The sequence below is a fragment of the Ovis aries genome, chromosome 5, assembly GCF_016772045.2.
Source record: "Ovis aries strain OAR_USU_Benz2616 breed Rambouillet chromosome 5, ARS-UI_Ramb_v3.0, whole genome shotgun sequence".
Lineage (NCBI taxonomy): Eukaryota > Metazoa > Chordata > Mammalia > Artiodactyla > Bovidae > Ovis > Ovis aries.
Window position 1 is genome coordinate 14,989,909 of NC_056058.1, and position 27,733 is coordinate 15,017,641.

Sequence of the window (27,733 nt, forward strand, 5' to 3'; positions counted from 1 at the left end):
CCTATGTACCACCACTAGAGAGTAGCACCTCTACACCGCTAGAGGACAGTTCATGCATAGCGACGAAGACACAGAGCAGCCAAAACCAAATAAACAATTAAAAATACTACGATGTGAAGTGATGATACTTAAACACTATGTTATAAAGTCAACACATCTTCCGCAGCTCCTGTATTGCAGGTTCTTTGTCATCTGAGCCACCTGGGAAGCAATTATATGTGTAAATTTGTACTATCCACACTTACTCATAACAAAACAGGGGAGAAATTCTCATGACAATTATAGTCATTTCTTGCGTAACTTGTCAGGTGGGTGTAGCCGATATTTATAACTACCTTCTGAGCCACCCTTGGTACCAAATTTCTCTTAGTCTCCTGGGGTTGCCATAACAAACACTTAACAGATTGTGTGGCCTAAACCTCAGACATTTATTTTCTCACAATTCTGGAGGCTAGGAATTCAAGACTGAGATGTTGGCAGGGCTGGTTTCTTCTGAGGCCTCTCTCCTTTGTTTATAGATGGCTGTCTTCTTGTTATGTCCTCACAGGCTGTTTTCTCCAAGTGGTATAATAATTTCTCCCTTTTTATAAGGACTCTAGCCATATTGGACTAAGGCCCACCCTAATGGCTTTATCTTAATTATATCTTTAAAGGTCACATCTCCAAACAGAGTCATATTCTGGGGTGCTGGGGTCAGGGTTCCAACATATGAATTTGCCGGTGGGGTGGTGATGGCGGTGTCACAGTGCAGGCCACGGCAGTACCACCTTTGAGGAACAGAAATGTGACTGGTGTAGTAATGATGAAGATGTGCTCAGTAATGTCTGACTCTTTGCAACCCCATGGACTGTAGCCCGCCAGGCTCCTCTGTCCGTGGGATTCTCCAGGCAAGAATACTAGAGCGGGTTTCCTCCTCCAGGGGAGCGTCCTGACCCAGGGATAGAACCCATGTCTCTTGCATTGGCAGGTGGGTTCTTTACCACTAGTGCCAACTGGGAAGCCCAGAAGGAGAAGGTGGTGGGAAGGAAAGCCAAGGAAAAGTTGGGAGACGTTGGCAGAGGGTTCAGAGCTGTCATGAGAACTTGGTTTTTTGTCTTCCACCAGAGTGTTTTAAGTTGCATTTTGCAAAAATCCTCTGCAAGTTCTTCTGGAAGGTGAGAGGGTCGATCAAAGTGCCAGTGAGGAGGATCCCCTGATCTTCCAAGTGAGCAATGAAGGGAACTGGGCTGGGGTGTGAAGGAAGGAAGTGGGTGGTTTTGAAGCCACAAGAAGGAAAGTACTGGAACTTTCCTGGTGGTCCAATGGTTAGGAATCCACCTACTAATGCAGGGGAGATGGGCTTGATCCCTGGTTGGGGAAGATCCCACATGCCTTGGAGCAACGGAGCCCGTGCTCTGCAACTACTGAGCCCACGCTGTAAAGCCTGTGCTCCACAACAAGAGAAGTCACTGCGGTGAGAAGCCCGTGCACTGCGACTTGACTGTAGCCCCAGCTCGCTGCACCTGGGGAAAGCCCACGCGGAGCAACAAAGACCCATGAATACACAAATTACTTAAAAAAAAAAGAAGGGAAGGACTTGCGGGTCAGTGTGTGGAACAGATATCAGCCAGTGGGAAACTGATGGAAAGTGATCAATCCATTTTCTCTGGTAAGACCTTCCAAGGAGGGTTTGGTAGGCTGAGACTGCATTTCTTGTTCCCTGCGGTTTCCTTAGATTTGAGTAGAATGCCAGACATGTAGTGGGCGGCCAGTGAATGTTTCTGGACTGGATGCGTGAATGACTTAAAACCAGAAGTGGGAAAATTTGATGATGTTGGGTTTGGGAGAGAGCAGACTCCACGGGTGTTCATGCACCTGAGTTGGGGGGAACTCAGAGTCTCTGTAGCCCTCAGTGCTCTGGATTGAAGGTGGCAAGCAGAGTGCAGAGTTTTACCTAAGACTCCTGGGAGGAACTGTGATTTCTAACAGATTTGAAGCAGTGAGCTCCCCGTTCCCAGGAGTATGCAAGTGGGAGAGGCACATTTCCAGAGGGTTGTAGAGCAAATCTCTGTCCCAGGGAAGGTTTGGAGCTGGGAGAAGCTTAGTCTGGTCTAAATGAGAGTCCTTTGGGTTTCCCAGCAGCCCAAGGGTCGTGGGGATTTCTGCATCATCAGTTTCTGTGGTTTCTGAGACTCAGCCTGTCCCACATCGCTTCTCTGTGTGTGTGTGTGCCTGGCAGTGCCCTGATATTGTGGTGTGGGTGGGTCTAGGGTGCCAGGTTTGCTGCCGTCATTGTGGTTCTAAATTCCGTGCTGCGCTCCCCAGTAGCCTTGTGTTTGGAGAGGCTGCCCCCTGGTGGGAAGAATGAGCAGTTCCCCTCACCACTTCCTAACCTCTCGGGAGTTCCCCGGTGGTCTTGGCTAAGACTTTGCCTGTAGTCCCACAGTGGCGGGCCACAGGTTCGATCCCTGGTCAGGGAATTAGGTCCCACATGCTGCAACTAAGACCCGGTGCAGCCAAATAAATTAAAAAAAAATTTTTTTTAACTGTTAAAAAAAAAAAAAAGAAGTAGTGCTAGGCGGTGATTCAGAGGGCCACATCCAGTTTGCAAATAAAAATCCAAAACAAAGAGACTCACAGAAAGACCCAGGGAGAGACAAGAACAGGCAGTGATGCTCAGTAAATAATGGTTGGTTGAAGGAATGAATGAAGGATCCCTTGGAACCAACGTAAACATGGATAAAGCTCTGGCAGCTCAGGCTTAATTCTGTTGATACACTGGGAGGATGTGTCCAGGGGTCCTGATATTCACCAGGCTGGATGGCATAAAGGCAAAGGGTCTTGCCTCCAGCAGGGGCCCAGGTGTCTGAGGATGAGGGTGGCAGGGTGGAGTGGAGGGGACTGAGGGCACCCTGTGGGGAGAATGTCTGGCCCCTCCCCAGCAGGTGGGGTACGAGAGACCACCTAGGATGTCCTCAGGCAGGTCCCCGAGAAAGTCCCTGGAGTGGCATAGTAGGAGGTTTGGGGAGATGGAGTTAACTTGGAATGAATTACTAGTGGAATGGAAGGAATGGGAATGGACAGCCCAGGATGATAGGCCCCTGCAGACTTGTATGGGGGTGGCAGGAGGGAGTCAGGGTCCAGGGGGAGCGCCCCCCACCCCACCCCGAGCATCTGCCTCAGGGTTACATTGTCTTGGGCAGCTCTTGTGAATGTCACTGGCCATTGGTGTCTCAATTAAAGGGATGGGACCTTGGGGGGTGGTCCTGTGAGTGAGTTCTGGGGTGTCTGAGAACCCCAGGGTGGGTGTTCTGGGGCTCACCATAGGGCAGCCCTGGGAAAGTGTCTTTGGGGAAGCAGCTGGAGAATCAGAACACAAGGGTCAGCCTAGGGTGTTAATGCGATCATCACAGGATGGTCCTGGAGACCGGAGCTTTCCTGGGATCATTCTAGGGGCTGAAGAATGGGATCCGGAAGTACACTGAGAAACCATGTAGGAGGGTTTCTGGGGGAGTTGCAGAGCAAGAGGGAGGGCTGAGAACAGAGGGAGGGCACCATCCTTGGGGTTGGGGGGGGATGTGGTGGTCTCAGAGCATGGTGTCCTTTGGGAGTACAGATGGCGTGGGGTTGTGGGAGCATCTGGATGAAAGAAGTTTGGGAAAACAGATCATGCAGGGTGGGCAGAGGTGGAACTTAGGGGATGAGCTTTGAACATGGCATTCTTTAGTGAGTCACTGTAGGGAGAGACCCTGAGGGTCAGAATTGGGATCTTTGTAATGGGTGTGGGGGTTCAGTCCTTGGGGGGATGTTCAGGACATCAGGGTGTCCGAAAATTTTGGATAATGAGAACTGAGAGACCAATGAGAGGGTGGATTTGAGGTGCCCAGAACCAGATATGTCTTTGTGGATGGGCCTGGGAAGTAGACCCCAACCTGAGTGTTGGAGGAGACTAGGATCATGGAAGCTGGGTTTCACAGAGTTAAGACATGATGGTATGTGTGTGTGCAGTGTGGACTGATTGTGGGGGAAGGGGTTCTGCAAGTCAGAATTGGGGTGTCTCATGGGGCTTCCCTGGTGGCTGAGACCAGAATCTCAGCCTGCAATGTGGGAGACACGGGCTCGATCCCTGGGTCAGGAAGATCCCCTGGAGAAGGGAATGGTTATTCACTCCACTATTCTTGCCTGGAGAATCCCATGGACAGAGAAGAGCCTGGAAGGATACAGTCCGTAGGGTCGCAAAGAATCGGACACGACTGAGCGATTAAAAATTTTCACTTTCATGGGAGGTGAGTGCAGGCAGGGCAGAACCAGAGATATCTTGAGAGGCAGACTGCCTGGAGTGGGGGAAGGTAAGTCTGTGGCGTGGGAACCAGGTGCCTCGGGATGGGTCCAGCAGTGGACCTGGGCGAAGGCAGGACGGAACCAGCTTGGGTAGCAGAAACTTTACTGCTCAGGACTGCCTCCCCGCCACCCCACCTCGCCCACACCCACCCCCGCCCCCAGTCAGTAGCATTTGCGGTACACGATGTAGGGCCCCTGTTCCTCGTATTGCTCCCGCAGGACCCAGCAGGACTGGAAGGTGCGCAGCGAGGCCAGGATGGAGCCCCCGATCCACACAGAGAAATTTCTGCTTGGCTGGGCCATCACCACCACGTGTGCCTCTGGTGGCAGACTGCGGAGCAGTTCCGTTTGGAAGCGCGCCTTGAACCCGGTGAACAGCGAAGAGCCCCCGCACAGGAGCACGTTCTGGGCCAAGTCGGTCCGCAGCTCCGCGGCCACCTTGGAGAGGCTCTGTTGGGCCATGGTGGGGACGCCCACGGGGGACAGCCCTGGGATCTCTGGAGGACTGAACAGCAACTCGGGGCACTGGAACAGCTCTTTGCCCAGCGTGACCGTCCGTCCGTCTGGCAGCTTCAGGGTCCGGCGGCATTCCAGCTCTGGCCGGGCCTGTTCCTTCAGGAAGTCCGGGGCCACGTAGCAATATCTGTGCTTGATGTTCTCCACTGTGTCCAGGTCCTGCTGCCCCAGGGGTAGCCCGGAGCCGAGCAGCATCTCCGCCAGGAAGGCGGTCAGGTGGGTGCCCGCCAGATCCAGGCGCTCTGTGGCGTGGGGCAGGTTGTAGCCTTGGAAGACGGGCACGGTGTAGGTGACTCCGTGGCCCGTGTCCACCACCAACCCGCTGACCCGCCCGTGTGCGTAGACCGACAGCACTGATTGAGAAGCCACGTACATGGCCGGGGAGCTCAGCGACTCAAAAGCCACCTCCACCAGCTTCTCGCGGTTGGTGGAGGGGCTGAAGGGCGGGTCGGAGAACAGCAGCGGGTGGTCGCGGGTGGCCACGCGGAGGTCATGCTCCAGCATGTGGCGCCAGATGAGCTCGGCCGCATCCCAGTCCACCACGATGCCGCTGTGCACGGGCTGCACCAGCGTCAGCTCCGGGCGTTTGCGGGCTGCTTCGCCGATGAAGGTTTCCATCACCGGCTGCCCTGAGGTGGCCGGTTTCTGGGGCTGGCAGCCGACGATGGTGGCCACGGTGTAGGTGGGCCGGGCCTGCCCGGCGAAGCCCACCTTACACGTACCTGTGCCCATGTCGATGACCACCGCCCCGGTCTTTGGGGGCAGTCTGTCGCCCACCATGCTGGGGGGTTCCTGAGGGAGGGTGCTGTTTGCCAGGATTGAGCCGAGGTTCAGGCAAGGCTTGGGGATCTCCGGGGAGGCTTGGGGTTCCGAGAGGTTGCTCTGATTTGGATCCATAGCTGTGAGTAGTTGCCTGGGCTGCTTGGCAAAGCTGACTACTTTCCTCTGGGGTGCGGGTAGGGGTGGGGGTGGGAGTGGAGAGGCTGGGCCTGGGGCAAGCACAGGCAGAGAGAGGGAGAAGGGGCTGGGCTGGGGGTCTGTGACATCATTCTGTTGCTCACAATTCAGAAGTGGGGGGTGGGGGTAGGGGTGGACCCTTCCTTTCTGCAGAAAATCCCCAGTGTATTCATCTATTCTGAATTCTCCCTACCCTCACCCACCCACCCCAGTGCCAAATTTGGAGAAGGAATAAACTAGAAGGCGTCCAAAGAGGAACCTCTGACCCAGCGCCCTGATTCAGTAAGACCCAGAAATCCTTCTCTTGATGCCTTGTCTTGAAGTTATTTATAGTGTGGTCTCTAAGAGCTACTCACAGTTCTCCTTAGAATATTAAAATATCAATCCTTAGAATACTAATCAGAAAGTGGTTGGCGTTAGGGTGACTTTGATTTCTTTAAGTACTTTTAAAGTACATATCTATTTATTTAGCTGTGTGGGGTCTTTCATTGCAGCATGTGGGATCTAGTTCCCTGACCAGGGATTGAACCTGGGCCCTGGGCACTGGGAACGTAGAGCTTTAGCCACTGCACCACCAGGGAAGTCCCAGCTTTTTGTTTTCCCAGGGGAAACAGAAACCAGCCTGGGATGGGAGGCACAGAGAGACACAGACACCCCCTACACTAGATTCTTTGACATTTCTGCTCTTCCTGCTGCCTGAAACAGCCTCCCTTTCCATTCCTGCAGGGCAGGAATTTGCTCTTCAATTCACAGCAGGAAAACACCTCCTCCTGTAAGTCTTCCTTGATTCCCTCTCCCTCTCTTTCCTGCCTGGTGGTGGTAGGAGCTGTCTGCCTTCACTGCAGGGACTTTATCTGCTTTCTCTTGGTGGAAGGGAGTGACTGGGGGATACAGAAGGGAGCTTTCAGGATAGATAGGGCTTCCCAGGTGGCACAACAGTAAAGAATCCACCTGCCAATGCAGGTCTGTGAGTTCGATCCCTCTGTCGGCAAGATCCCCTGAAGTAGGAAATGGCAACCCACTTCAGTATTCTTCCCTGGATAATCCTATGGACAGGGGAGCCTGGCAGGCTACCATCCCTGGGGTCACAAAGAGTTAGACACAACTAAACGAGTGAAAAACATCAACAGTGAAATAGATCCAGATGGCTCAGTGGTAAAGAATTTCCCTATCGATGCCGGAGACACAGGAGACGTGCATTCACTCTCTAGGTTGAGAAGATCCCCTGGAGGAGGGCATGGCAACCCACTCCAATATCGTTGCCTGGAGAACCTCATGGACAGAGGAGCCTGGCTGGCTACACTACATAGGGTTGCATAGAGTCGAACATGACTGAAGTGACTTAGCACTCATGCTGGTGTTTCACCTCAAAAAAGAAATGATAATTATGCAAGATAGTAGATGGTGGTAAGGTGAAGTCGGTGAAGTAGCTCAGTCGTGTCCGACTCTTTGCGACCCCGTGCACTGTAACCTACTAAGCTTCTCCATCCACGGGATTCTCCAGGCAAGAATACTGAAGTGGATTGCCATTTCCTTCTCCAGGGGATCTTCCCGACCCAAGGATCGAACCCTGGTCTCCCGCATTGGAGGCAGACGCTTTAACCTCTGAGCCACCAGGGAAGCATTTTGCAATATGTAATTGTATCAGATCAATCAGTTCAGTTCAGTTCAGTTGCTCAGTCGTGTCTGACTCTTTGCGACCCCATGAATTGCAGCACGCCAGGCCTCCCGGTCCATCACCAACTCCCAGAGTTCAGCCAGACTCATGTCCATCGAGTCAGTGATGCCATCCAGCCATCTCATCCTCTGTCGTCCCCTTCTCCTCCTGCCCCCAATCCCTCCCAGCATCAGAGTCTTTTCCAGTGAGTCAACTCTTCGTATGAGGTGGCCAAAGTACTGGAGTTTCGGGTCCTACTGGGCAATCAAATCAATACATACACTTAAACTGACAGTGTTATATGTCAATTATATCTCAGTAAAGCTGGGGAAAAAAATCATCCCATCTCCCCCCTCACCCCCCACCTCCAATGTGGATCTCAAACCCATTGCTTCTTGGGGGAGAACATCTGTAACTGTAATTATTCTCCCATTTGTGGGTCATCTATCCAGGTGTATGGGTCTTGACTATACCACATCTTTGCCCTTCCTACCCATTTCATTGTGGTTCCTTCTTTTTTTAAAAAAAAATTATGATGATGATATTGGCATACTTTTTGTTTTTTTGGCCATGTGGCACATGGGATCTTAGTTCCCTGACCAGGGATGGAATCCACATCCCCTGTGTCAAAAGTGTGGAATGTTAACCACTGTACCACCAGGGAATTCCCCTGTGGTTCCTTCTTTCTATCTTTAGATGTAGAAGATTTTCTCTGTCAGTCTTCAGGCCTTCCTCATCTATAGCTGCTCTGTAAATAGTTGCAGTCTCAATATGCCTTTGGGAAGAGGCAAACTCAGGTCTTCCTACTCTGTCATCTCGGTCACTCCCCCACCCATCCGTCTTTGATGCACACCAGTGTGGTAGGTGTTGAGAATCCGAGACCCACCAGCCACTTCTCCATATCTCATTTTCTCTTTCCAACCTCCTGTCTGCATCAATAAATATTGATGTGTCCATGCGCCTTGGGTACCAGCTATACAGAAATGGCTAATAACAGGTACCTTACCAGCACGTGTCTATGGTCTACGACAGTTTTACTCAAATTGTGGTTCATGGACTGTTACCGTTTCTTGAAGAGAAAGGAGCTCTAGAAGAAACAAAGCTGAAAGGGATCAAAAGGTTCATTCTTCCAGGAATAAAACAAACAAGTCAGGGGGCTGCAATGTACAGAGTGGTGACTATGGTTGATAATATTGTGATAATAAGTCAATATCACTGAACTTTCATTCTACTGATATTTCTTACACAGCAAGCATTTCTCAATGAAGGAAGCAGTGTACTATATAACTTTCTGGTGCAAGCTCTATATCTCCATGCGGACTGTCACCACTGCTTTGAGTACTGGTCTAGAGTTTGAAAAGATCATTTCATGATGAATGTCAAATCCAGTTCATAAAATTTGGTTGTACCTTATGCTGAATCGTGAAGCTTTAAAAGACTTAGGTAGAAAGCAGTGAGATCAATGCTAAAGTAGGCCATGGAGTAAGGTGGTATGACAAGCTGCCTGGGATCCTTTCCTGTGACACAAAACTTCCCAGCATTGTTGGAAGTCTGGATGTCGGTCAAAACCCAATTTGATGATGTATTCTCTGCTCTTTCTATTTCTCTTTTCTTTTAATGTTAGTATGTTGAAAGTAAGCTAGATAATTCTCTAATAAATACCTGTATTATTTATTTGTATATAGTAAGAGGCTTATTTGTTAACAAATCCTTTGAACCTGAGACAAAGTGAAAACTTTTGGCAAAATATTGCTTCAAGTGTTCAATATGATTCATTATTTGTATATATTGCAAAATATTCACCACAATGAATCTAATTCACGTCTGTCCCCATACATAGTTACACTTTTTTTTTTCCCTCATGATGAGAACTTTTAAGAGACACTCTCTTAGGGACTTCCCTGGTGGTCCAGTGGCTAAGACTGTGCTCCCAATACAGGGCAGCTAGATCCCCGGTCAGGGAGCTTGATCCCATATGCCACAATAAGACTCAGCACAGCCAAATAAATTTAAAAAAAAATTAAAAGATCTACTCTCTAAGCAACTTTCAAACATGCAACACAATATTATTAACCATAGTCACCACTCTGTACATTGCAGCCCCCTGACTTGTTTATTTTATTCCTGGAAGAATGAACCTTTTGATCCCTTTCAGCTTTGTTTCGAGCAGCACACTTGGTAATGTTGTAGGAAGGAGGACCCCTTCCAGGGCCCGAAACTGGGCTCTTGTCTGACACTTGGAAATGAATTGTCCAAGGAGACACATGTGCTGACAAAGCAAGAGATTTTATTGGGAAAGGGCGCCTGGGCAGAGAACAGTAGGGTAAGGGAATGCTTTTATGGTGATGGGATTTGTTTCTGGGGTGTCTTCAGCCAATCATTCTGTCTCAGAGTCCTTTCTGGTGGTGCACGCCTTGTTCAGCCAAGATGGATGCCAATGAGAAGGATTCTGGGAGGTGGTTGGACAGGTGGTGTCTCCTTTTGACATTCCCTGAACTCTTCCAGTTGGCGGTGGCTTATTAGTTCTGTGTTCCTTACCAGGACCTCCTGTTGTAAAACAACTCATGCAAATGGTTACTATGGTGCCTGGCCAGGGAGGGCAGTTTCAATCAGTGTGTGTCCCCTAACAGTAACTCACTCTGTCTTGGCCGCTTCTGTGAATTCTTGCCGTGAGCATCCGTGATCCGGGTAGCCTGGCTCTCTGATCTCTGTCCTTACCCTAAGCTCTGGCCATGGGCACAAAATAAACTCTCAACACTAGAAACATCTGTGTCTAGACCATTGTATCTCCTGAATCTTAAAGGCCCCTCAAGAATGGAGTTTAGAGGAAGGAATTTCCTGACCTAGGAAAACTGTCTCCTGACTGTTCCCCTACCATCATTGTCTCATTATTTAATGCAGAGGAAATATCCTGGACTTCAGAATTGCTTTTTTTCTTTTGAGCATGGGGCCCATTGGCAGTAATGCATTGCCGCATCCCTTCCTCCTAATTAGATGCCCAAAGAAGGGCTTGGATATCTCTCACACACAAAGATCCACACCAGTGATGCCCATCCTGCCTTTGGTTGAGCTGAGTGAATGTTTTTCCATTATCCTCCAGGGACAATCCAAATAGCCAGGCTTCTTGGCTTCTGCTGCAACTCATTGTCCCTCTAGCAGAAAGACCCAGAGGGATTGCTGAGGCAACAGTGCTCTCTGGAGCCTCAGCTCCTAGATGATGACATCTAAGTCTGCAGAGACAGGGGAAACCCTGGTGAAACCCATGGCACTGGAATCCAGGGAGGTTTTATCAGGGACAATCCTAGAAGAAGGGTGTTGACATGCAAATGGGGTGATGAGAAAGGTTCTTCAGTCTACACACAGACCTTGGTAAGTGGGGCAGAGGACTTGGAACTCAGCCAGCCTTCTGGGGGTCTTGGGGATGCAGGCCTGATTTAGAAGTTAGGCATTAGTGGTGGGATGGAGCCAAATACTGACTAAGTTTTCCATGGATATACTGGCTTGAGTCAATGTAGATATTTGAATGGAAAGATGGGTTCTTGTCTATTTCTTTGATATTCGCCAACTGGAAGGCAGCTATCTTATTACATTGAATACTTATTAATTCCCTGTCTGTCTTTGTTGTTATGAACCCAAGAAGGTCAGTCCTCCAGACAGCAGAAAGTCATCTTTATTGATGTGCAATCCATGTTGAATGTCAACCCATGCTGACTTTCTAGAGAAGCTCTTGGAAGCTGCCAAGCACTGGTACCTGACCATGGTCTCGGAGCCAGTGCCAGAACAACTTGTCTGGCATGGGTTGGGGGCACCTTTAGCTCACTTTCTGAGGACTGGCCATCCACAAGAATTCTTTGAGGAATTCTCAGTTCTGAGCTCCTGGGCAGAAGAGTGGAGCTTTTTCTTTAAGAAAGAGGCAGCATGCAGAGTTGAGAGTGCTCAGAATTTGGACTCCTTTAGACAGATTCCAAATCCTAGCCTGCTTTCTTAACAGCTGTGTGACATTAGTTAAGTCACTCACCCTCTCTCAACCCATTTGTCAATAACATTAGTTCCAACACAATAGTGTTTCCCTCACAGAATGTGTTCGTTTGCCTACTGTTTATTGAACAAGATCTGTTGTGGATCATTGAGATGGGGTAATTGAATGTGAAGATTAAATCAACAATGTCAGTGACAGGGTTCTGATTATTAAGAGGATGAAGAGTCCAGATCTTATCTGGTCATGGTGGAGAGATGTGAGAGTTTTAAGGGCAACCAGAAAGTGAATAATGTCAGTCTCTTTCCCCAGGTCACTCAGCATCAGCAGAAGGCCCCCCAGATGCAAATTTTGGCATTATGCAGGAAAATGGGGAAAGGAAGAGGTAATATACAGTTTAGAAACTTGCCAAAGGGGATCCTCTTCGACCCAAATGAGAAGCATTGTTGTGAGTCACAGTAAGATAATCCAGCCCAGATTTGAGTGAATCCTGGCTAGCTGGGCCCAGCTCTTGGAGGAGGTTGGAAATTTTTTTCCAAGAGAGATTTTGTAGGAGAACGAGTTTATCGAAAGCTTAGGACACAAGGGAATCACAATCAGAGTCTCTAGCCACCAAAGAACTTCAGGCTAGAGATTCCAAAACCCCAGAGGTTTAGAACCCATCTCTTTAAAGATGCATCAACAGTGGGACCACCTGGGAATCCTGGAAGGAAGGGTGAGTTTGCAGGCACACAGGACTGAGTGTGTGAGTGTGTATAACAAATCTGAAATGCATAACTACAGTGCTTGGGAGGAGTGCGTAGAATGCAAAGGGAAAAATGGGAACTTTGGAATCAGATCCTTATTTTGTTCAAATCTTGATTCGGTTACTTCTTGCTGGACAAGTCACCAGACTTCTCTGAATATCTGTTTCTCATCCAAAAAATACAGAAAAACAGCAAGACCTATAGTCAGTGTTTCTTTTTTTATTGTTATAAAATCTGTATTGTTGTTGTTCAGTTGCTCAATTGTGTCCGATTCTTTGAGGCCCTATGGACTGCAGCACACCAGGCTTCCTTCTCTGTCTTTCACAGTCTTCTGGAGTTAGCTCCAATTCATACCCATTGAGTCCGTGATGCTATCTAATCATCTCATCCTCTGTTGTCCCCTCCTCCTCCTGCCTTTAATCTTTCCCAGCATCAGGATTTTTCCAATACATACTTTTAATACATAAAAATTACCATTTAGACCACTGTAGTGTACTGTTAATGGCATTAAGTATATTCAAATTTTTGTGTAACCACCCACACTATCCCTCACCAGGACTTGAAGGTTGAAGCTTGTTTTTGTTCAGTTGCTAAGCCATGTCTATTGTTTTCCTGAGGAAGGTTTCCTTATCTCTCCTTGCTATTCTTTGGAACTCTGCATTCAAATGGGTATATCTTTCCTTTTCTCCTTTGCTTTTCACTTCTCTTCTTTTCACAGCTATTTGTAAGGCCTCCTCAGGCAGCTATTTTGCTTTTTTGCATTTATTTTTCTTGGGGATGGTCTTGATTCCTGTCTCCTGTACAGTGTCATGAACCTCTGTCCATAGTTCATCAGGCACTCTGTCTATCAGATCTAGACCCTTAAATCTATTTCTCACTTCCGCTGTATAGTCATAAGGGATTTGATTTAGGTCATATCTGAATGATCTAGTGGTTTCCCCCACTTTCTTCAATTTCAGTCTGAATTTGGCAATAAGGAGTTCATGATCTGAGCCACAGTCAGCTCCCGGTCTTGTTTTTGCTGACTGTATAGTGCTTCTCCATCTTTGGCTGCAGAGAACATAATCAATCTGATTTCAGTGTTGACCATCTGGTGATGTCCATGTGTAGAGTCTTCTCTTGTGTTGTTGGAAAAGGGTGTTTGCTATGACCAGTGTGTTCTCTTCGCAGAACTCTATTAGCTTTTGCCCTGCTTCATTCTGTACTCCAAGGCCAAATTTGCCTGTTACTCCAGGTGTTTCTTGACTTCCTACTTTTGCATTCCAGTCCCCTGTAATGGAAAGGACATCTTTTTTGGGTGTTAGTTCTGTAAGGTCTTGTAGGTCTTCATAGAACCATTCAACTTCAGCTTCTTCAATGTTACTGGTTGGGGCAAAGACTTGGATCACGGTGATATTGAATGGTTTGCTTTGGAAATGAACAGAGATCATTCTGTCATTTTTGAGATTGCATCGAAGTACTGCATTTCGGACTCTTTTGTTGACTATGATGGTTACTCTATTTCTTCTAAGGGATTCCTGCTCACAGTAGTAGATATAATGGTCATCTGAGTTAAATTCACCCATTCCAGTCCATCTTAGTTAGCTGATTCCTAGAATGTCGATGTTCACTCTTGCCACTTTCAATTTACCTTGATTCATGGACCTAACATTCCAGGTTTCTATGTAATATTGCTCTTTACAGCATCAAAACTTGCTTCTATTACCAGTCTCATCCACAACTGGGTGTTGTTTTTGCTTTGGCTCCATCCCTTCATTCTTTCTGAAGTTATTTCTCCACTGATCTCCAGTAGCATATTGGGCACATACCAACCTTGGGAGCTCATCTTTCAGTGTCTTATCTTTTTGCCTTTTCATACTATTCATGGGGTTCTAAAGGTAGGAATACTGAAGTGGTTTTCCATTTCCTTTTCCAGTGGACCACATTCTGTCAGACCTCTCCACCATGACCCGACCATCCTGGGTGGCCCCACATGGCATGGCTTTGTTTCACTGAGTTAGAAAAGTCTGTGGTCCATGTGATCAGATTGGCTAGTTGTCTGTGATTGTGGTTTCAGTCTGTCTGCCTTCTCATGCCCTCTCTCAGTGTCTACTGTCTTACTTGGGTTTCTCTTACCTTGGACGTGGGGTATCTCTTCATGGCTGCTCCAGCAAAGCGCAAGAAAATTAGAGATACCAAGGGAACACTTCATGCAAACATGGGCTCAATAAAGGACAGAAATGGTAGGGACCTAACAGAAGTATAAGATATTAAGAAGAAGTGGCAAGAATACACAGAAGAACTGTACAAAAAAGATCTTAACAACCCAGATAATCAACATGGTGTGATCACTCACCTAGAACCAGACATCCTGGAATGTGAAGTCAAGTGGGCCTTAGGAGGCATCACTATGAACAAAGCTAGTGGAGGTGATAGAATTCCAGGTGAGCTATTTCAAATCCTGAAAGATAATGCTGTGAAAGTGCTGCATTCAATATGTCAGCAAATATGGAAAACTCAGCAGTGGCCACAGGACTGGAAAAGGTAAGTTTTCATTCCAATCCCAAAGAAAGGCAATGCCAAAGAATGCTCAAACTACCGCACAATTGCACTCATCTCACATGCTAGTGAAGTAATGCTCAAAATTCTCCAAGCCAGGCTTCAATAGTATGTGAACTGTGAACTTCCAGATGTGCAAGCTGGTTTTATTATTTTATTTTATTTTTTAAAATTAATTAATTAATTAAAAAAACCTTTTTATTTTTACTTTATTTTACTTTATAATACTGTATTGGTTTTGCCATACATTGACATGAATCCACCACGGGTGTACATGCCTTCCCAAACATGAACCCCCCTCCCACCTCCCTCCCCACAACATCCCTCTGGGTCATCCCTGTGCACCAGCCCCAAGCATGCTGTATCCTGCATCGGACATAGACTGGTGATTCGATTCTTACATGATAGTATACATGTTTCAATGCCATTCTCCCAAATCATCCCACCCTCTCCCTCTCCCTCTGAGTCCAAAAGTCTGCTATACACATCTGTGTCTTTTTTGCTGTCTTGCATACAGGGTCATCATTGCCATCTTTCTAAACTTCATACATATATGTGTTAGTATACTGTATTGGTGTTTTTTTCTGGCTTACTTCACTCTATATAATCGGCTCCAGTTTCATCCATCTCATCAGAACTGATTCAAATGTATTCTTTTTAATGGCCGAGTAATACTCCATTGTGTATATGTACCACAGCTTTCTTATCCATTCATCTGCTGATGGACATCTAGGTTGTTTCCATGTCCTGGCTATTATAAACAGTGCTGCAATGAACATTGGGGTACATGTGTCTCTTTCAATTCTGGTTTCCTCGGTGTGTATGCCCAGCAGTGGGATTGCTGGGTCATATGGCAGTTCTATTTGCAACTTTTTAAGGAATCTCCACACTGTTTTCCATAGTGGTTGTGCTAGTTTGCATTCCCACCAACAGTGTAGGAGGGTTCCCTTTCTCCACACCCTCTCCAGCATTTATTGTGCAAGCTGGTTTTAGAAAAGGCAGATGAACCAGAAATCAAATTGCCAACATCTGCTGGATCATGGAAAAAGCAAGAGCAGTCCAGAAAAACATCTATTTCTGCTTTATTGACTATGCCAAAACCTTTGACTGTGTGGATCACAATAAACTGGAAAATTCTGAAAGAGATGGGAATACCAGACTACCTGACCTGCCTCTTGAGAAACCTGTATACAGGTCAGGAAGCAACAGTTAGAACTGGACATGGAACAACAGACTGGTTTCAAATAGGAAAAGGAATGCATCAAGGGTGTATATTGTCACCCTGCTTATTTAACTTCTATAAGAGTATATCATGAGGAATGCTGGGCTGGAGGAAGCACAAGCTGGAATCAAGATTTCTGGGATAAATATCAATAACCTCAGATATGCAGATGACACCACCCTTATGGCAGAAAGTGAAGAAGAACTAAAAAGCCTCTTGATGAAAGTGAAAGTGGAGTTGGCTTAAAGCTCAACATTCAGAAAACTAAGATCATGGCATCTGGTCCCATCACTTTTGGCAATTGGCAAATAGATGGGGAAACAGTGGAAACAGTGACTGACTTTATTTTTCTGGGCTCCAAAATCACTGCAGATGGTGATTGCAGCCATGAAATTAAAAGACACTTACTCCTTGGAAGGAAAGTTATGACCAACCTAGACAGCATATTAAAAAGCAGAGACATTACTTTGTTGACAAAAGTCCGTCTAGTCAAGGCTATGGTTTTTCCAGTGGTAATGTATGGATGTAAGAGTTGGACTATGAAGAAAGCTGAGCACTGAAGAATTGATGCTTTTGAACTGTGGTGTTGGAGAAGACTCTTGAGAGTCCCTTGGACTGCAAGGAGATCAAACCAGTCCATCCTAAAGGAGATCAGTTAAGTGTTCATTGGAAGGACTGTGCTGCAGCTGAAACTCTAATACTTTGGCCACCTGATGCAGAGAGCTGACTCATTTGAAAAGACTCTGATGCTGGGAGGGATTGGGGGCAGGAGGAGAACGGACGACAGAGGATGAGATGGTTGGATGGCATCACCGACTCAATGGACATGGGTTTGGGTGGACTCCAGGAATTGGTGATGGACAGGGAGGCCTGGTGTGCTGTGGTTCATGGGGTCACAAAAAGTCGGACACAACTGAGCAACTGAACTGAACTGGACTGAAGCCATGTTTGACTCTTTGTGACCCCATGGACTGCAGCACTCCAGGCTCCCCTGTCCTTCACTGTCTCCCAGAGTTTGATCAGATTCACGTCCATTGAGTCAGTAATGCTATCTAACTATCTCATCTCATCCTCTGCCACCCTCTTCTCCTTTTGCCTTTGATCTTTCCCAGCATCAGAGTCTTTTCCAATGAGTCGGCTCTTTGAATCAGCTGGCCAAAGTATTGGAATATTGAAGCGTTAACTGTGAAATAACCAGATACCCACTATACAGTTAGTGCTCATTTGGTGTCAGCTCCTCTCAAGATGAGCATAGTGAGTGAACAGAGCAAGACTAGGTTCATTCTGACTTTTAAATAGCCCTTGACATGAGTATGCAGTAAAAGTTATTTTACCAGCTGGGAAACTTGGTGGCTAAGGTAATCGATTGGTTCCACATTGGCAGAAAATTGTTAGGAATTAGTTTTTAAGTTTTTCTTTATGAAGCTGTGGAAATAGTGAGATATTCCCAGGATTTATTTAATACAATTTTTGACTGGACTACCAAGGAAGTCCCCAGACCATCAATTTGATCCCAGTGCTTGCCCATCAGATTTCTCTTTGATCCAGATTCTCATCCAGGCCACTGGACCCAGATCTTTCTCTGTTTTCTTGCTTGGTTTGTTGATTGAACTCCATCTATTTACCAGTCCTTTTGGAACATCGCTTCTGCTTTGGCCCCAGCACCACTGGGATGAGGGGTATTGAATTGTTCTACAGGGATTGTATTCCTGTCTTTGACTTGAACCATGAAATTGGGACTGCAAGAGTCAGTGGGAACCCGACTTTGTAAAGCAACTATGTGTGTGTGTGTGTGTGAGTCACTCAGTCATGTCCAACTCTTTTTGATCCCATGAACCAGAGCCCACCAGGCTCCTCAGTCCATGAATGCTCCAGGCGAGAATACTGGAGAGGGTTGCCATTCCTTCTTAGGGAATCTTCCCAACCCAGGAGTTGAACCCAGGTCTTCTACATGTCTCCTGCGAGGCAGGCAGATTCTTTTACTGCTGAAAGCAACTATATTCCAATAAAAATTATTGTTTAAAAAAGGGGAAAAACTAAATATTGCTATTATTAAAAAAAAAAAGTAGGTGGGTAGCTTTTGACCAGCGTGTGGCCAAGTGTCTCATTCAGAGGTTCCAGTTACAGTTTTCCCATTCCATACATGTGACAGACATCACTAATCAATCATGGCTTTTTTTTACCTATTAATCTTAGCTGTGACCTCATAGCTCTTCTCAAGATGGCACTCCAGGCAGCTTTTACCAATCAATAGCCATTGGCACGTGGGATGAGACGTATATACCAGCCCCGACTTGGGCTTCTTGCCATGGGTCTCCAGTTCTTCTTGCAGCAAAGGTATGTTGTGTAAAATATGACAGATGTGAATCAGTCAGTGGCCTCTGACTTCATTCTGGTGGGCCTCTTCAGCCGCTCAGGGTCACCTCAGCTACTGTTCTTCCTGGTGGCTGTCATGTTTATCATGGGGCTTCTGGGCAATACCACTCTGCTCTTCCTGATCTTTGTGGACTCCCGGCTCCACACACCGATGTATTTTCTGCTCGGTCAGCTTTCCCTGTTTGATGTTGGCTTCCCCCTGGTCACCATCCCCAAGATGGCCTCAGACTTTCTGCAAGGAGAAGGCTCCATCTCCTTTGGGGGTTGTGCAGCTCAGATATTCTTCCTCACGCTGATGGGTGTGGCTGAGGGCATCCTGTTGGCCCTCATGTCCTATGACCGTTATGTGGCTGTGTGCCACCCGCTGCAGTATTCTCTGCTCATGAGGTGCCAGGTGTGCCTGCTCATGGTGATCTCCTCCTGGCTGGCGGGTGTGCTCAATGCCTGCATCCAGACCTCCATCACTCTGCACTTCCCCTACTGTGCCTCGCACACCGTGGACCACTTCTTTTGTGAGGTGCCCGCGCTGCTGAAGCTCTCCTGTGCGGACACGTCCGCCTATGAACTGGCGCTGTCCACCTCGGGAGTGCTGATCCTGGTGCTTCCCCTATCCCTCATTGTCACCTCCTATGGCCACGTGTTGGGGGCTGTTCTACGTATGCGCTCAGAGGAGGCCCGCCGCAAAGCCTTCACCACCTGCTCTTCACACATCGCAGCAGTGGGACTCTTCTATGGCGCAGCCGCGTTCATGTACATGGTCCCGGGCGCCTACCACAGCCCACACCAGGACAACACGGTCTCCCTGTTCTACAGCCTTATCACCCCCACACTCAACCCCCTCATATACAGCCTGAGGAACCGGGAAGTGTGGATGGCCTTGGTCAAGGTTCTCCGCAGAGCTGGGCGCAGGGCAAAGCGATAATCACAGAGGGAGCTGCGGGTGTGGTCTTAGTGGTTCTCCATTCCACCCGTCTCACCAAAGTATCAATTTATGGTGCAGCTGCTAAGACCTTAGATCCAAGGCTAAGTATCTGCCCAGCTTCTTCCCATCCCTTGAGGTGTTGGGTTCATGTTTTCTCCCATGGACTTGTGGGAAGCAAGAGTAGCAGTCCTGTATTAAAAAGAAATATACTTTTAGTGGATTCTTGCCCTATTTTTAGCATCATTTACATGAATGGAAGGGGGACTTCCCTGGTGGCTCAGATGGTAAAGAAATTGCCTGCAATGCAGGAGACTCAGGTTCCATCTCTGGGTCGGGAAGATCCCCTGGGAGAAGAGAATGGTTACACACTCCAGCATTCTTGCCTGCCAGACTTCCATGGACAGAGAAGCCTGGCAGGCTACAGTTCATGGGGTCACAAAGAGTCTGACATGACTGAGTGACTAACACACATGCATGAATGGAAGACCCTACTTTGTAAACTTGAGACTTCCTTGTTATTGAATTGATAATTATACTAGTAATAATTAACATTTTTGACCAATTGATCTACTGAGTAAATGTTATTTTCCCCTCATGACAGCTTTTGAGATGTAGTGACTAGCATGTGTTATGTGTAAGAAAAAAGACTCAAAAAGGGAAAATAAGTCATCAGTGGTCACACTTCCAGAAAGTGGCACAGCTGGGGCTTGAACCCATGATGTTCTGATGCCAAACTATTGTGCCAGAAGTGTGTGTGTGTGCCATAGGTGTGTGTGTATGTGTGTTCGTATAAAGATGGAAAACCATGCATATCTCCTTAAAAAATGAAATATGGAGTGTTTCATTTGGACGCTTAAAAAGAAACTCCATCTCTGCCTTTAAGTCCAGCCTTGAAAACAGTTGTAAACAAGAGCAACTGAAACAAAAAGAGCCAAAATGTAAATATTGAACATAAATCATTAGTCTGCTTCATGTTCATTAGACATTCAAACTTTATTTTGTCCTTGGTTAGAGAACTAAAACAAGTGCTTGATTTTTAAAAATAGATTAAAAACTATATATTTCCTAAAGAAATAATATTTGCTTTTCCTTCCTTCCTGCTTTCCTTGATATTCTTTTGTTCTTTTAAGAAGTTTCTTCATTTTAAAAATTAAGTTAAATACTTTTCATGAGTTAAAAAATGCTTTTGGTGAATTATTTCTTCTCAATTAATGTATTATGTATTTCCAGTGATTTCAATATGATAATTCTATGTATTTGGGGCGGGGGGCATTTTTTTCAGAGTGTTTAAGAAGCATTAAAAGACTTGTTGGTGAAAACTGGTTTATTATTTTAATATACTTTATTTATTCATTTGATGTGGACCATCTTTAAAGTCTTTACTGAATTTGTTATAATACTGCTTCTGTTTTACATTTTACTTTTTTAGGCCATGAAGCATGTGGGATCTTAGCTTCCCAACCAGGGATCGAATCTGAGCCCCTGCATTGGAAAGCAAAGTCTTAACCACTGGACTGCCAGGGAAGTCCATTAATGTATTTTTTTAAATTACTTTCAATTGGAGGATAATTGCTTTACAATGTTGTACTGGTTTCTGCCCTACATCAACATGATTAGTCATAGGTAGGACCACGTCCTCTCCCTCTGGAAGGTCCCTCCCATCTCCTACCCCATCCCACCCCTCTAGGCAATCACAGAGCACTGGGTTGAACTCCCTGCAGCACACAGAAAATTCCCACTGGCTATCTATTTTACGTTTGGTAATGCTCTTCTCTCAATTTTTCCCACCCTCTCCTTCCCCCACTGTGTTCACAAGCCTGTTCTCTATGTCTACGACTCCATTGCTGCCCTGCAAATGGATTCGTCACTACCACCTTTCTAGATTCCATATATACACATACTTTAAACATTGAACTATAGATCATGTATAATAGTATGTTAGTTTTAGGTGTACAATATAGTGATCCAACCATCAAATACACTGCAAAATCATCACCGTGAGAAGTTCAGTAAGTTCTCTCACTCTCCAAAATTATTAGTGTTATTGACTGTATCTCTTGTGCTGTATATTACATCCCCATGACCTATTTATTTGATAAATAGAAGTCTGCCTTTCCTAATCCCCTTCACCTAGTTTGCCCAACCCCCAACCCCCTCCCTCTGGCAACCGCCAGTTTGCTCTGTTTCTGTTTGTTTTGTTTTTAGATTCCACATATCAGTCAGATTATACAGTATTTGTCTTTCTCTGTCTGACTTATTTCACTTAGCATAATACTGTCCTGATTCATCTGTATTGTTGCAAATGGCAAGATTTCATTTTTTTTGTTGCTGAGTAATATTCCGTATTATGTACATACCACATCCTCTTTATCCATTCATCTATTTAAAAAATATTTTTAGATTTTCAATTGGAGTATAATTGCTTTACAATGTTATGTTGGTTTCTGCCATGCAACAGCATGCCACACAATAGCCATAAGCATACATATATCCTCTCCCTCTTAAGCCTCCCTCCCATCCCTCCTCCATTTTTCTATTGATAAGACATTTAGGATGTATGTTCAAAACACTAAGTAATTCCTGAGCCCAGTTGTCCTGTAGACTTTAACATAAAATGAAGAAAGATTATGGTAAATAAATATTGAGCTTTATCATGAAAAGGAAAGATCATGATAGATGTTGCAAAGAGATGTGGGTGAAAGTCAAGTCTGTCTTTCTCAAGGACCACCTCACTCTCCTTTTCTTTGACACCAATGTAGCCTGTCTCACTGTGTTTTCAGGGCTCTTTCTTGGTTCCTCTCTCTGCCTCCTTGGCAATCCTATTGGCCCTCAAGGCCAGAGTCAGTCTCTCCTCTTACTTCTTCACCATATGCATCTGACTCTTGCCATCTCCAGAGGTTACTTGTTTCTTGCAGACAGGCTGTGAGAGATCCCAGCTGGTTCCTGGACTCCTCTACAGCTGATATGGACTCCACTGGGGGTGTCAGGGCTGGTGTGCACACATTTCCCATCCTTAGGTTGGTCCAGACTTTCACCTGAACTATTTGGTGGAATTGCTGTTAAGGCATTTGTAAAATCCAAAGGACTTTCACCTTCTTCATGGCTGCCAGTAGGAGTCCCTGCGTTCTCTTGTTCTCCAAGGTCTCCTCCCTTTGGCTGTCACCTGAATTCACTGTCAGCCTGCAAAGCTATTCTAGTTACTGATCTCTGGAATATGCAGCTGATCAGTCTTCTTCTCCTTTTTTTAAAACAGTAATTTAATCTATTTACTTTTGGCTGTACTGGGTCTTTGTTGCTGCTCAGGCTCTTCTCTGGTTGCGAAGGGCCGGGGCTACTCTCTAGTTGCAGTGCTTGGTTTCTCACTGTGCTGGTTTCTCTTGCGGAGCACAGGATCTAGAGCACAAGCTCAGTAGTTGTGGTGCATGGGCTTAGTTGCTCTGAGGTATGTGAGGTCTTCCTGGACCAGGGATTGAACCCACGTCTCATGCATTGGCAGATGGATTTGTTACCACCGGGCCACCAGGGAAGCTCTGGTCAGTCTTCTTGAGTGTCTAGAGCTTCAGCCAGTTTTCTGCTTGGCCTGTTTCGTGGTCTCATTGCTTCCTCTGTGAAGTTGGTGTGGAGCCCTATACCACAGTCACAGGTGTGGAGCTGTGTACCGAGGTCACAGGACAAGAATCTCTGGAATTCACCAAGCTCCATAGCAAATGTTGCCATGAACATCCTGATCTAGACCAGCTAGTTCTCTGACCTTCATATTGCAGGCTTCCCAGATAGCACTAGTGGTAAAAAATCTGCCTGCCAATGCAGGAGACATAAGAGACTCGGATTCCATCCCTGGGTCAAGAATATCCTCTGGAGAAGGAAATGGCAACCCACTCCAGTATTCTTACCCAGAGAATCCCATGGAGAGAGGAGCCTGGGGGGCCACAGTCCACGAGGTCGTAAAGAGTCTGACACTACTGAACTTTTGAGCACACCATTACCCACCTGCAGCATCCTAAAGTGAAAATGTTAGTCACTCAGTCATGTCTCTTTGTGACCCTCTGGACTGTAGCCCACGAGGCTCCCCTGTCCATGGGATTCTCCAGGCAAGAATACTGGAGTGGGTTGCCATGCCCTTCTCCAGAGATCTTCCCAACTCAGGGATGGAACCCATGTTTCCTGTGTCTCCTGCATTGGCAAGTGGATTCTTTACCAGCTGAGACATAATACAGCATACACTTAGGTAAAGATACCACTTTTTGAATGATATACTGCAATAAACTAGGAATTACAGCTTAGATTTCAAATCCTTTTTCCACATAATCCAATTTCGAGATTCTAATCACAATGATCTGTTTAAAATGCAAACCTGATCATTTACTTGAACTTTTGGGTCCTTTTCATTTTTGTCTTTGGCAGATATTTATCCTGTTGTCCTGCCGTAATAACACTGCCTTCTTTATTCCCCAATGTGTCTCAATTTGGAGAAAAAAATTTAGTCACCTTTTTTGCAAAGCACCTATTATGTGCAAAGTGCTGGTATAGAATTTGTGGTCCAGAATTAAACAGTGCTGCTCCCATTTCCTTAGTAAAAGGAAATGGTAAGTAGAGCAAAGAGTTCATAACATCATATAGAAATAAATGCTGTGATCAACAGTAAGACAGAGAGATGAAGGGAGGGAGATAGTTTAAATATGAGCATTTATTAACATTTAAGTGTTTTTTCATGTGTTCATGTATGTAAACTCTTGTGGGGGAGAGGATTGTCTCCTTCTGGGGTTTGAGGGAAGCTCCTATGCATTGTAAATTCCTTCCAGGTGCACTTTTTTTTGGACTTTATCTTGTTTTTTAAATTTATTTGGCTGTACTGGGGCTTAGTTGTGGCACAGGGGTTCTTGGTTGCAGCATGTGGGATCTAGTTCCCCGACCAGAGATCGAACCCAGGGCCCCTGCATTGGGAGTGTGGACTGTTAGCCACCGGACTACCAGTAAGATATAAAGTATATTGAAGAGGAGATTTATTTAGGAATTCACTCACATGGTTATGAAAGCGAGAAACCTTGCAGTCTGATTTCTGGGTCTGATACTGAGCAGAGGTCTATGGGCCTCCAGGGCACAAAGACTTTCCATGTCTCCCATTTCTTCGATTACAGGAAACAGCCTTCATTCAGCCCCCATGACCTTCCCTGAGCTCCAGTGGGCAGATTCAAGCAGCTGTTAATTAGGGAAGGGTGGGAATGCAAGACCAGGGAGAAACGGTCAAGAGCAACCTTGGAGCAAGGTCTTGTTGTTGTTGTTCAGTCGCTAAGTCGTGTCCAACTCTTTGCCACCCCATGGGGTGTAGCACACCAGTCTCCTCTGTCCTCCACTATCTCATAGAGCACCAGGCTGAGCTCCCTGGGCGATACAGCAACTTCCCACTGGCTGTCTATTTTACACATAGTGGTGTACGTAGGTCTGTAATTTTAAATATTTTAAAACACACATTAAATAAAGTAAACAGAGAGGAAATTGGTTTCTATACTATTTCTATTTACCAAAGAAATTGAAATTATTTCAAAATGTAGTCCACATCAGAATGAAGAAAAAGTTAAATCAGTCAGTGAAATAAAGACAGTTAAGAGACTATTTAAAGGGCTTCCCAGGTGGCTCTAGTGGGAAGAACCTGCCTTTCAGGAAATGTAAGAGAGGCGGGTTTGATCCCTGGGTGGGGTAAATCCCCTGGAGGAAGGCATGGGAGTCCACTCCAGGGTTCTCGCCTAGAGAATCCCATGGACAGAGGAGCCTGGTGGGCTGCAGTTCATAGGGTCCCAAAGAGTCAGACATGACTGCAGTGACTTAGCAAATGCACAAAACACTGATTTCTTTGGAATGGCTATTGGCATAGACTTTATAGATTTTTAATAAAGATTTGGACTTTTAGTGATAAACATTTAAACAGCCTCTACTTTATTGTGTTAAAACGTAAGCTTATGGATATTTCTGTGTATAGAAATAATTTTTTTGGTAGAATGTATCCTGACTGAGAGTAAACATTAAAATGTTGGTGGAAACTGCCAACACCACTCCCAGACACAAATGTATTACATTTTTTTTTTCATTTACAAGAGTATCTGACAGTGTCAATAGCCTCAAATTCTCAACTTTGTGGATAAAGTTTCATAAATCTCTTCAAAGCCTTTGATCTGAGGGAGGGGTGTGTCCTCTGGATTGGGTTGTCCCCTGATTGGGTTGTCCACTCTCTTCCCCTATAAAAGAAGAATCAGAAGCAGAAGTTCCTGTCCTTTCCAGCAAGTCACAGGCTTTCTGCATCTCCAGAGTGGTCAGAGGACAGCACTTGGAAGACAGGGAATCCTGCATAGACCAGAGTTCCAAGCAGGCCTCTTCTGGTGAGTGTGGAATCTCTCTTGATTGCAAGAGAGTGTTCATGTATATACTTTTTTTTTTTTTTCCAAAATCTTTTTAAGTCGGCAGACAATAGCTCTTAAAGAGGTTACCTTGTTGAAAGTTATTTCCTTGGTGTTAGTGTTAAGAAATACTGAAGGTTTTGTATATTTTTGAGTCTGAAGCTTTCTTAGGATAGCAGCCCAGATTTTTTTCTTGGCATGTGGGATCTTAGTTCCTAGACCAGGGATCAAACTCCATGCAGTGGAAGCTTGGAGTCTTAACCACTGGACCACCAGGGAAATCCCAGGTAGTACATATATTTTTAAAACACAAAATCACTATGAAGTAGAAGTATTTGGCTGTGTTCTTTAAATAGTTCTCTCTGAGAAGTTGTTTTACACACTATGTTTAATTTTCCTTCCTTTCTTTAAAAAAAAATCAGTTCTTTGCTTCAAGAACTATTTGAACCTATTGCTCCAAATAGGTCATCAGTTTGGCCTTCTGCAATTTCTTCATCAACAATTGTCATTAATTTTTTCTCCCTTCTTACTTCTCTTCCTCCATATCTCCTTTCTCTGTCTCTCTGTTGGCCTTATTGATGATCACAATACTTAATTGTACCTGAAACTATAGTAGATAAAGGCTTCTCAGGTAGCTCAGCTGGTAAAGAATCCACCCGTAATGCAGGAGACCACCGTTAGATTCCTGGGTCAGGAGGTTCCCCTGGTGAAGGGATAGGCTACCCACTCCAGTATTCTTGGGCTACCCTGGTGGCTCAGACTGTAAAAAGCCTGCCTGCAATGTGGGAGACCTGAGTTCAATCGCTGGGTTGGGAAGATGACCTGGAAGAGAGCATGGCAACCCACTCCAGTATTCTTGCCTGGAGAATCCCCACGGACAGACTAAGCACAATAGCAGATATTCTTTAGTCTATAACCCTTTTTACTCATTAGGATTCAAATGAACTGGGGCAGTGACTTTAAGTTAAACTCAAGGCTTTTAGTACAATGTGGCATATAATTGTTGTTTAGTCACTAAGTCATGTCTGACTCTTTGCCATCCCATGGACTGCAGCATGCCAGGCTCCCCTGTCCTTCACTATCTTCCAGAGTTTGCTCTAATTCATGTCCACTGAGTCGGTGATGCCATTCAACCATCTCACGCTCTGTCATCCCCTTCCTCTCCTGCCTTCAATCTTTCCAAGCATCAGGGTCTTTTCAATTTTTCTTCAGGTTAGGTGGTCAAAGGATTGGAGCTTCAGTTTCAGCATTAGTCCTCCCAATAGCTGCTCTGTAAATGGGATGATCAAATAATTTTCCCTCCAAACTTGGACTTCTAGATCAGTGTTCAGGGATAGTGTTAATAATTATGGTAGGACAACAGAAATAAAATAAAAATTTTAGTTTCTCCCTTTAAAAATATCTTCTGAAGACAGATGATAGATTTAAATGAAAGGGTGTGCTGATTAGGTTTACATGTTAATCAGATTATTGTGATTAGAGGTTAAATGGATTACATAGAGAAAGGATTAGAAGCCCTAGTGCCGATTAGACAGTCTACTACAAAAGAGATTTTTATCATCGTATAACTGAAGTTGAGTGAATTTATTAGAAAAGTTTAGAAAGTATTTTTTTTTTGAGTTTGAACAGTCTTTTTCAAAAAATATATCTGAGCCCAGTCTAAGGGCAAAGTGAATAAGTGAGTCTGTCAGTGTAAACCGCCAAAGTCCACATTACTCTTCCCTTCATTGGGCATCCAACTTAGTGAGAAAATCAAGATAAAGAGATGATGTGCCTGCGTGCTAAGTTGCTTCAGTCATATCTATTTGTGAACCCATGGACTGCAGCCTTCCAGCTTCCTCTGCCCATGGGATTCTCCAGGCAAGAAAACTGGAATGGATTGCCATGCCCTTCTCCAGGGGATCTTCCCGACCCAGGGATCGAACCTTTGCCTCTCACATCTCACCTGCATTGGCAGGCAGGTTCTTACCACTAGCACCACCTGGGAAGTCTGGATAGTATACATACAATTCAAAATTGGAAACATTAATAGGGAAAGTGCAATATTAATCTTAATAACTGGATCAGGAAAGGTCACTGTTAAATGGTGTTTTGCAGGAACATTGAAAGGT

The 27,733-nt window shown here is 45.6% G+C and overlaps 2 protein-coding genes across 2 annotated transcripts; one reads left to right on the top strand and one right to left on the bottom strand.

Annotated features, from left to right (window-relative positions):
- Positions 1 to 4,482: 4,482 nt before the first annotated feature.
- Positions 4,483 to 5,733, bottom strand: ACTL9 (actin like 9). The gene has a single exon (XM_004023176.4). It carries the CDS (start codon positions 5,731 to 5,733, stop codon positions 4,483 to 4,485), a length of 1,251 nt encoding a protein of 416 aa, XP_004023225.3.
- Positions 5,734 to 18,285: 12,552 nt separating this feature from the next.
- LOC101105330 (olfactory receptor 2Z1) lies at positions 18,286 to 19,230 on the top strand. Its single transcript, XM_004009325.4, has one exon. It carries the CDS (start codon positions 18,286 to 18,288, stop codon positions 19,228 to 19,230), a length of 945 nt encoding a protein of 314 aa, XP_004009374.1.
- Positions 19,231 to 27,733: the final 8,503 nt, after the last annotated feature.

Excerpts from the sequence above, each read along its gene's own strand:
- LOC101105330 (XM_004009325.4), top strand. The coding sequence starts at position 18,286 with ATGACAGATGTGAATCAGTCAGTGGCCTCTGACTTCATTCTGGTGGGC.
- ACTL9 (XM_004023176.4), bottom strand. The coding sequence starts at position 5,733 with ATGGATCCAAATCAGAGCAACCTCTCGGAACCCCAAGCCTCCCCGGAG.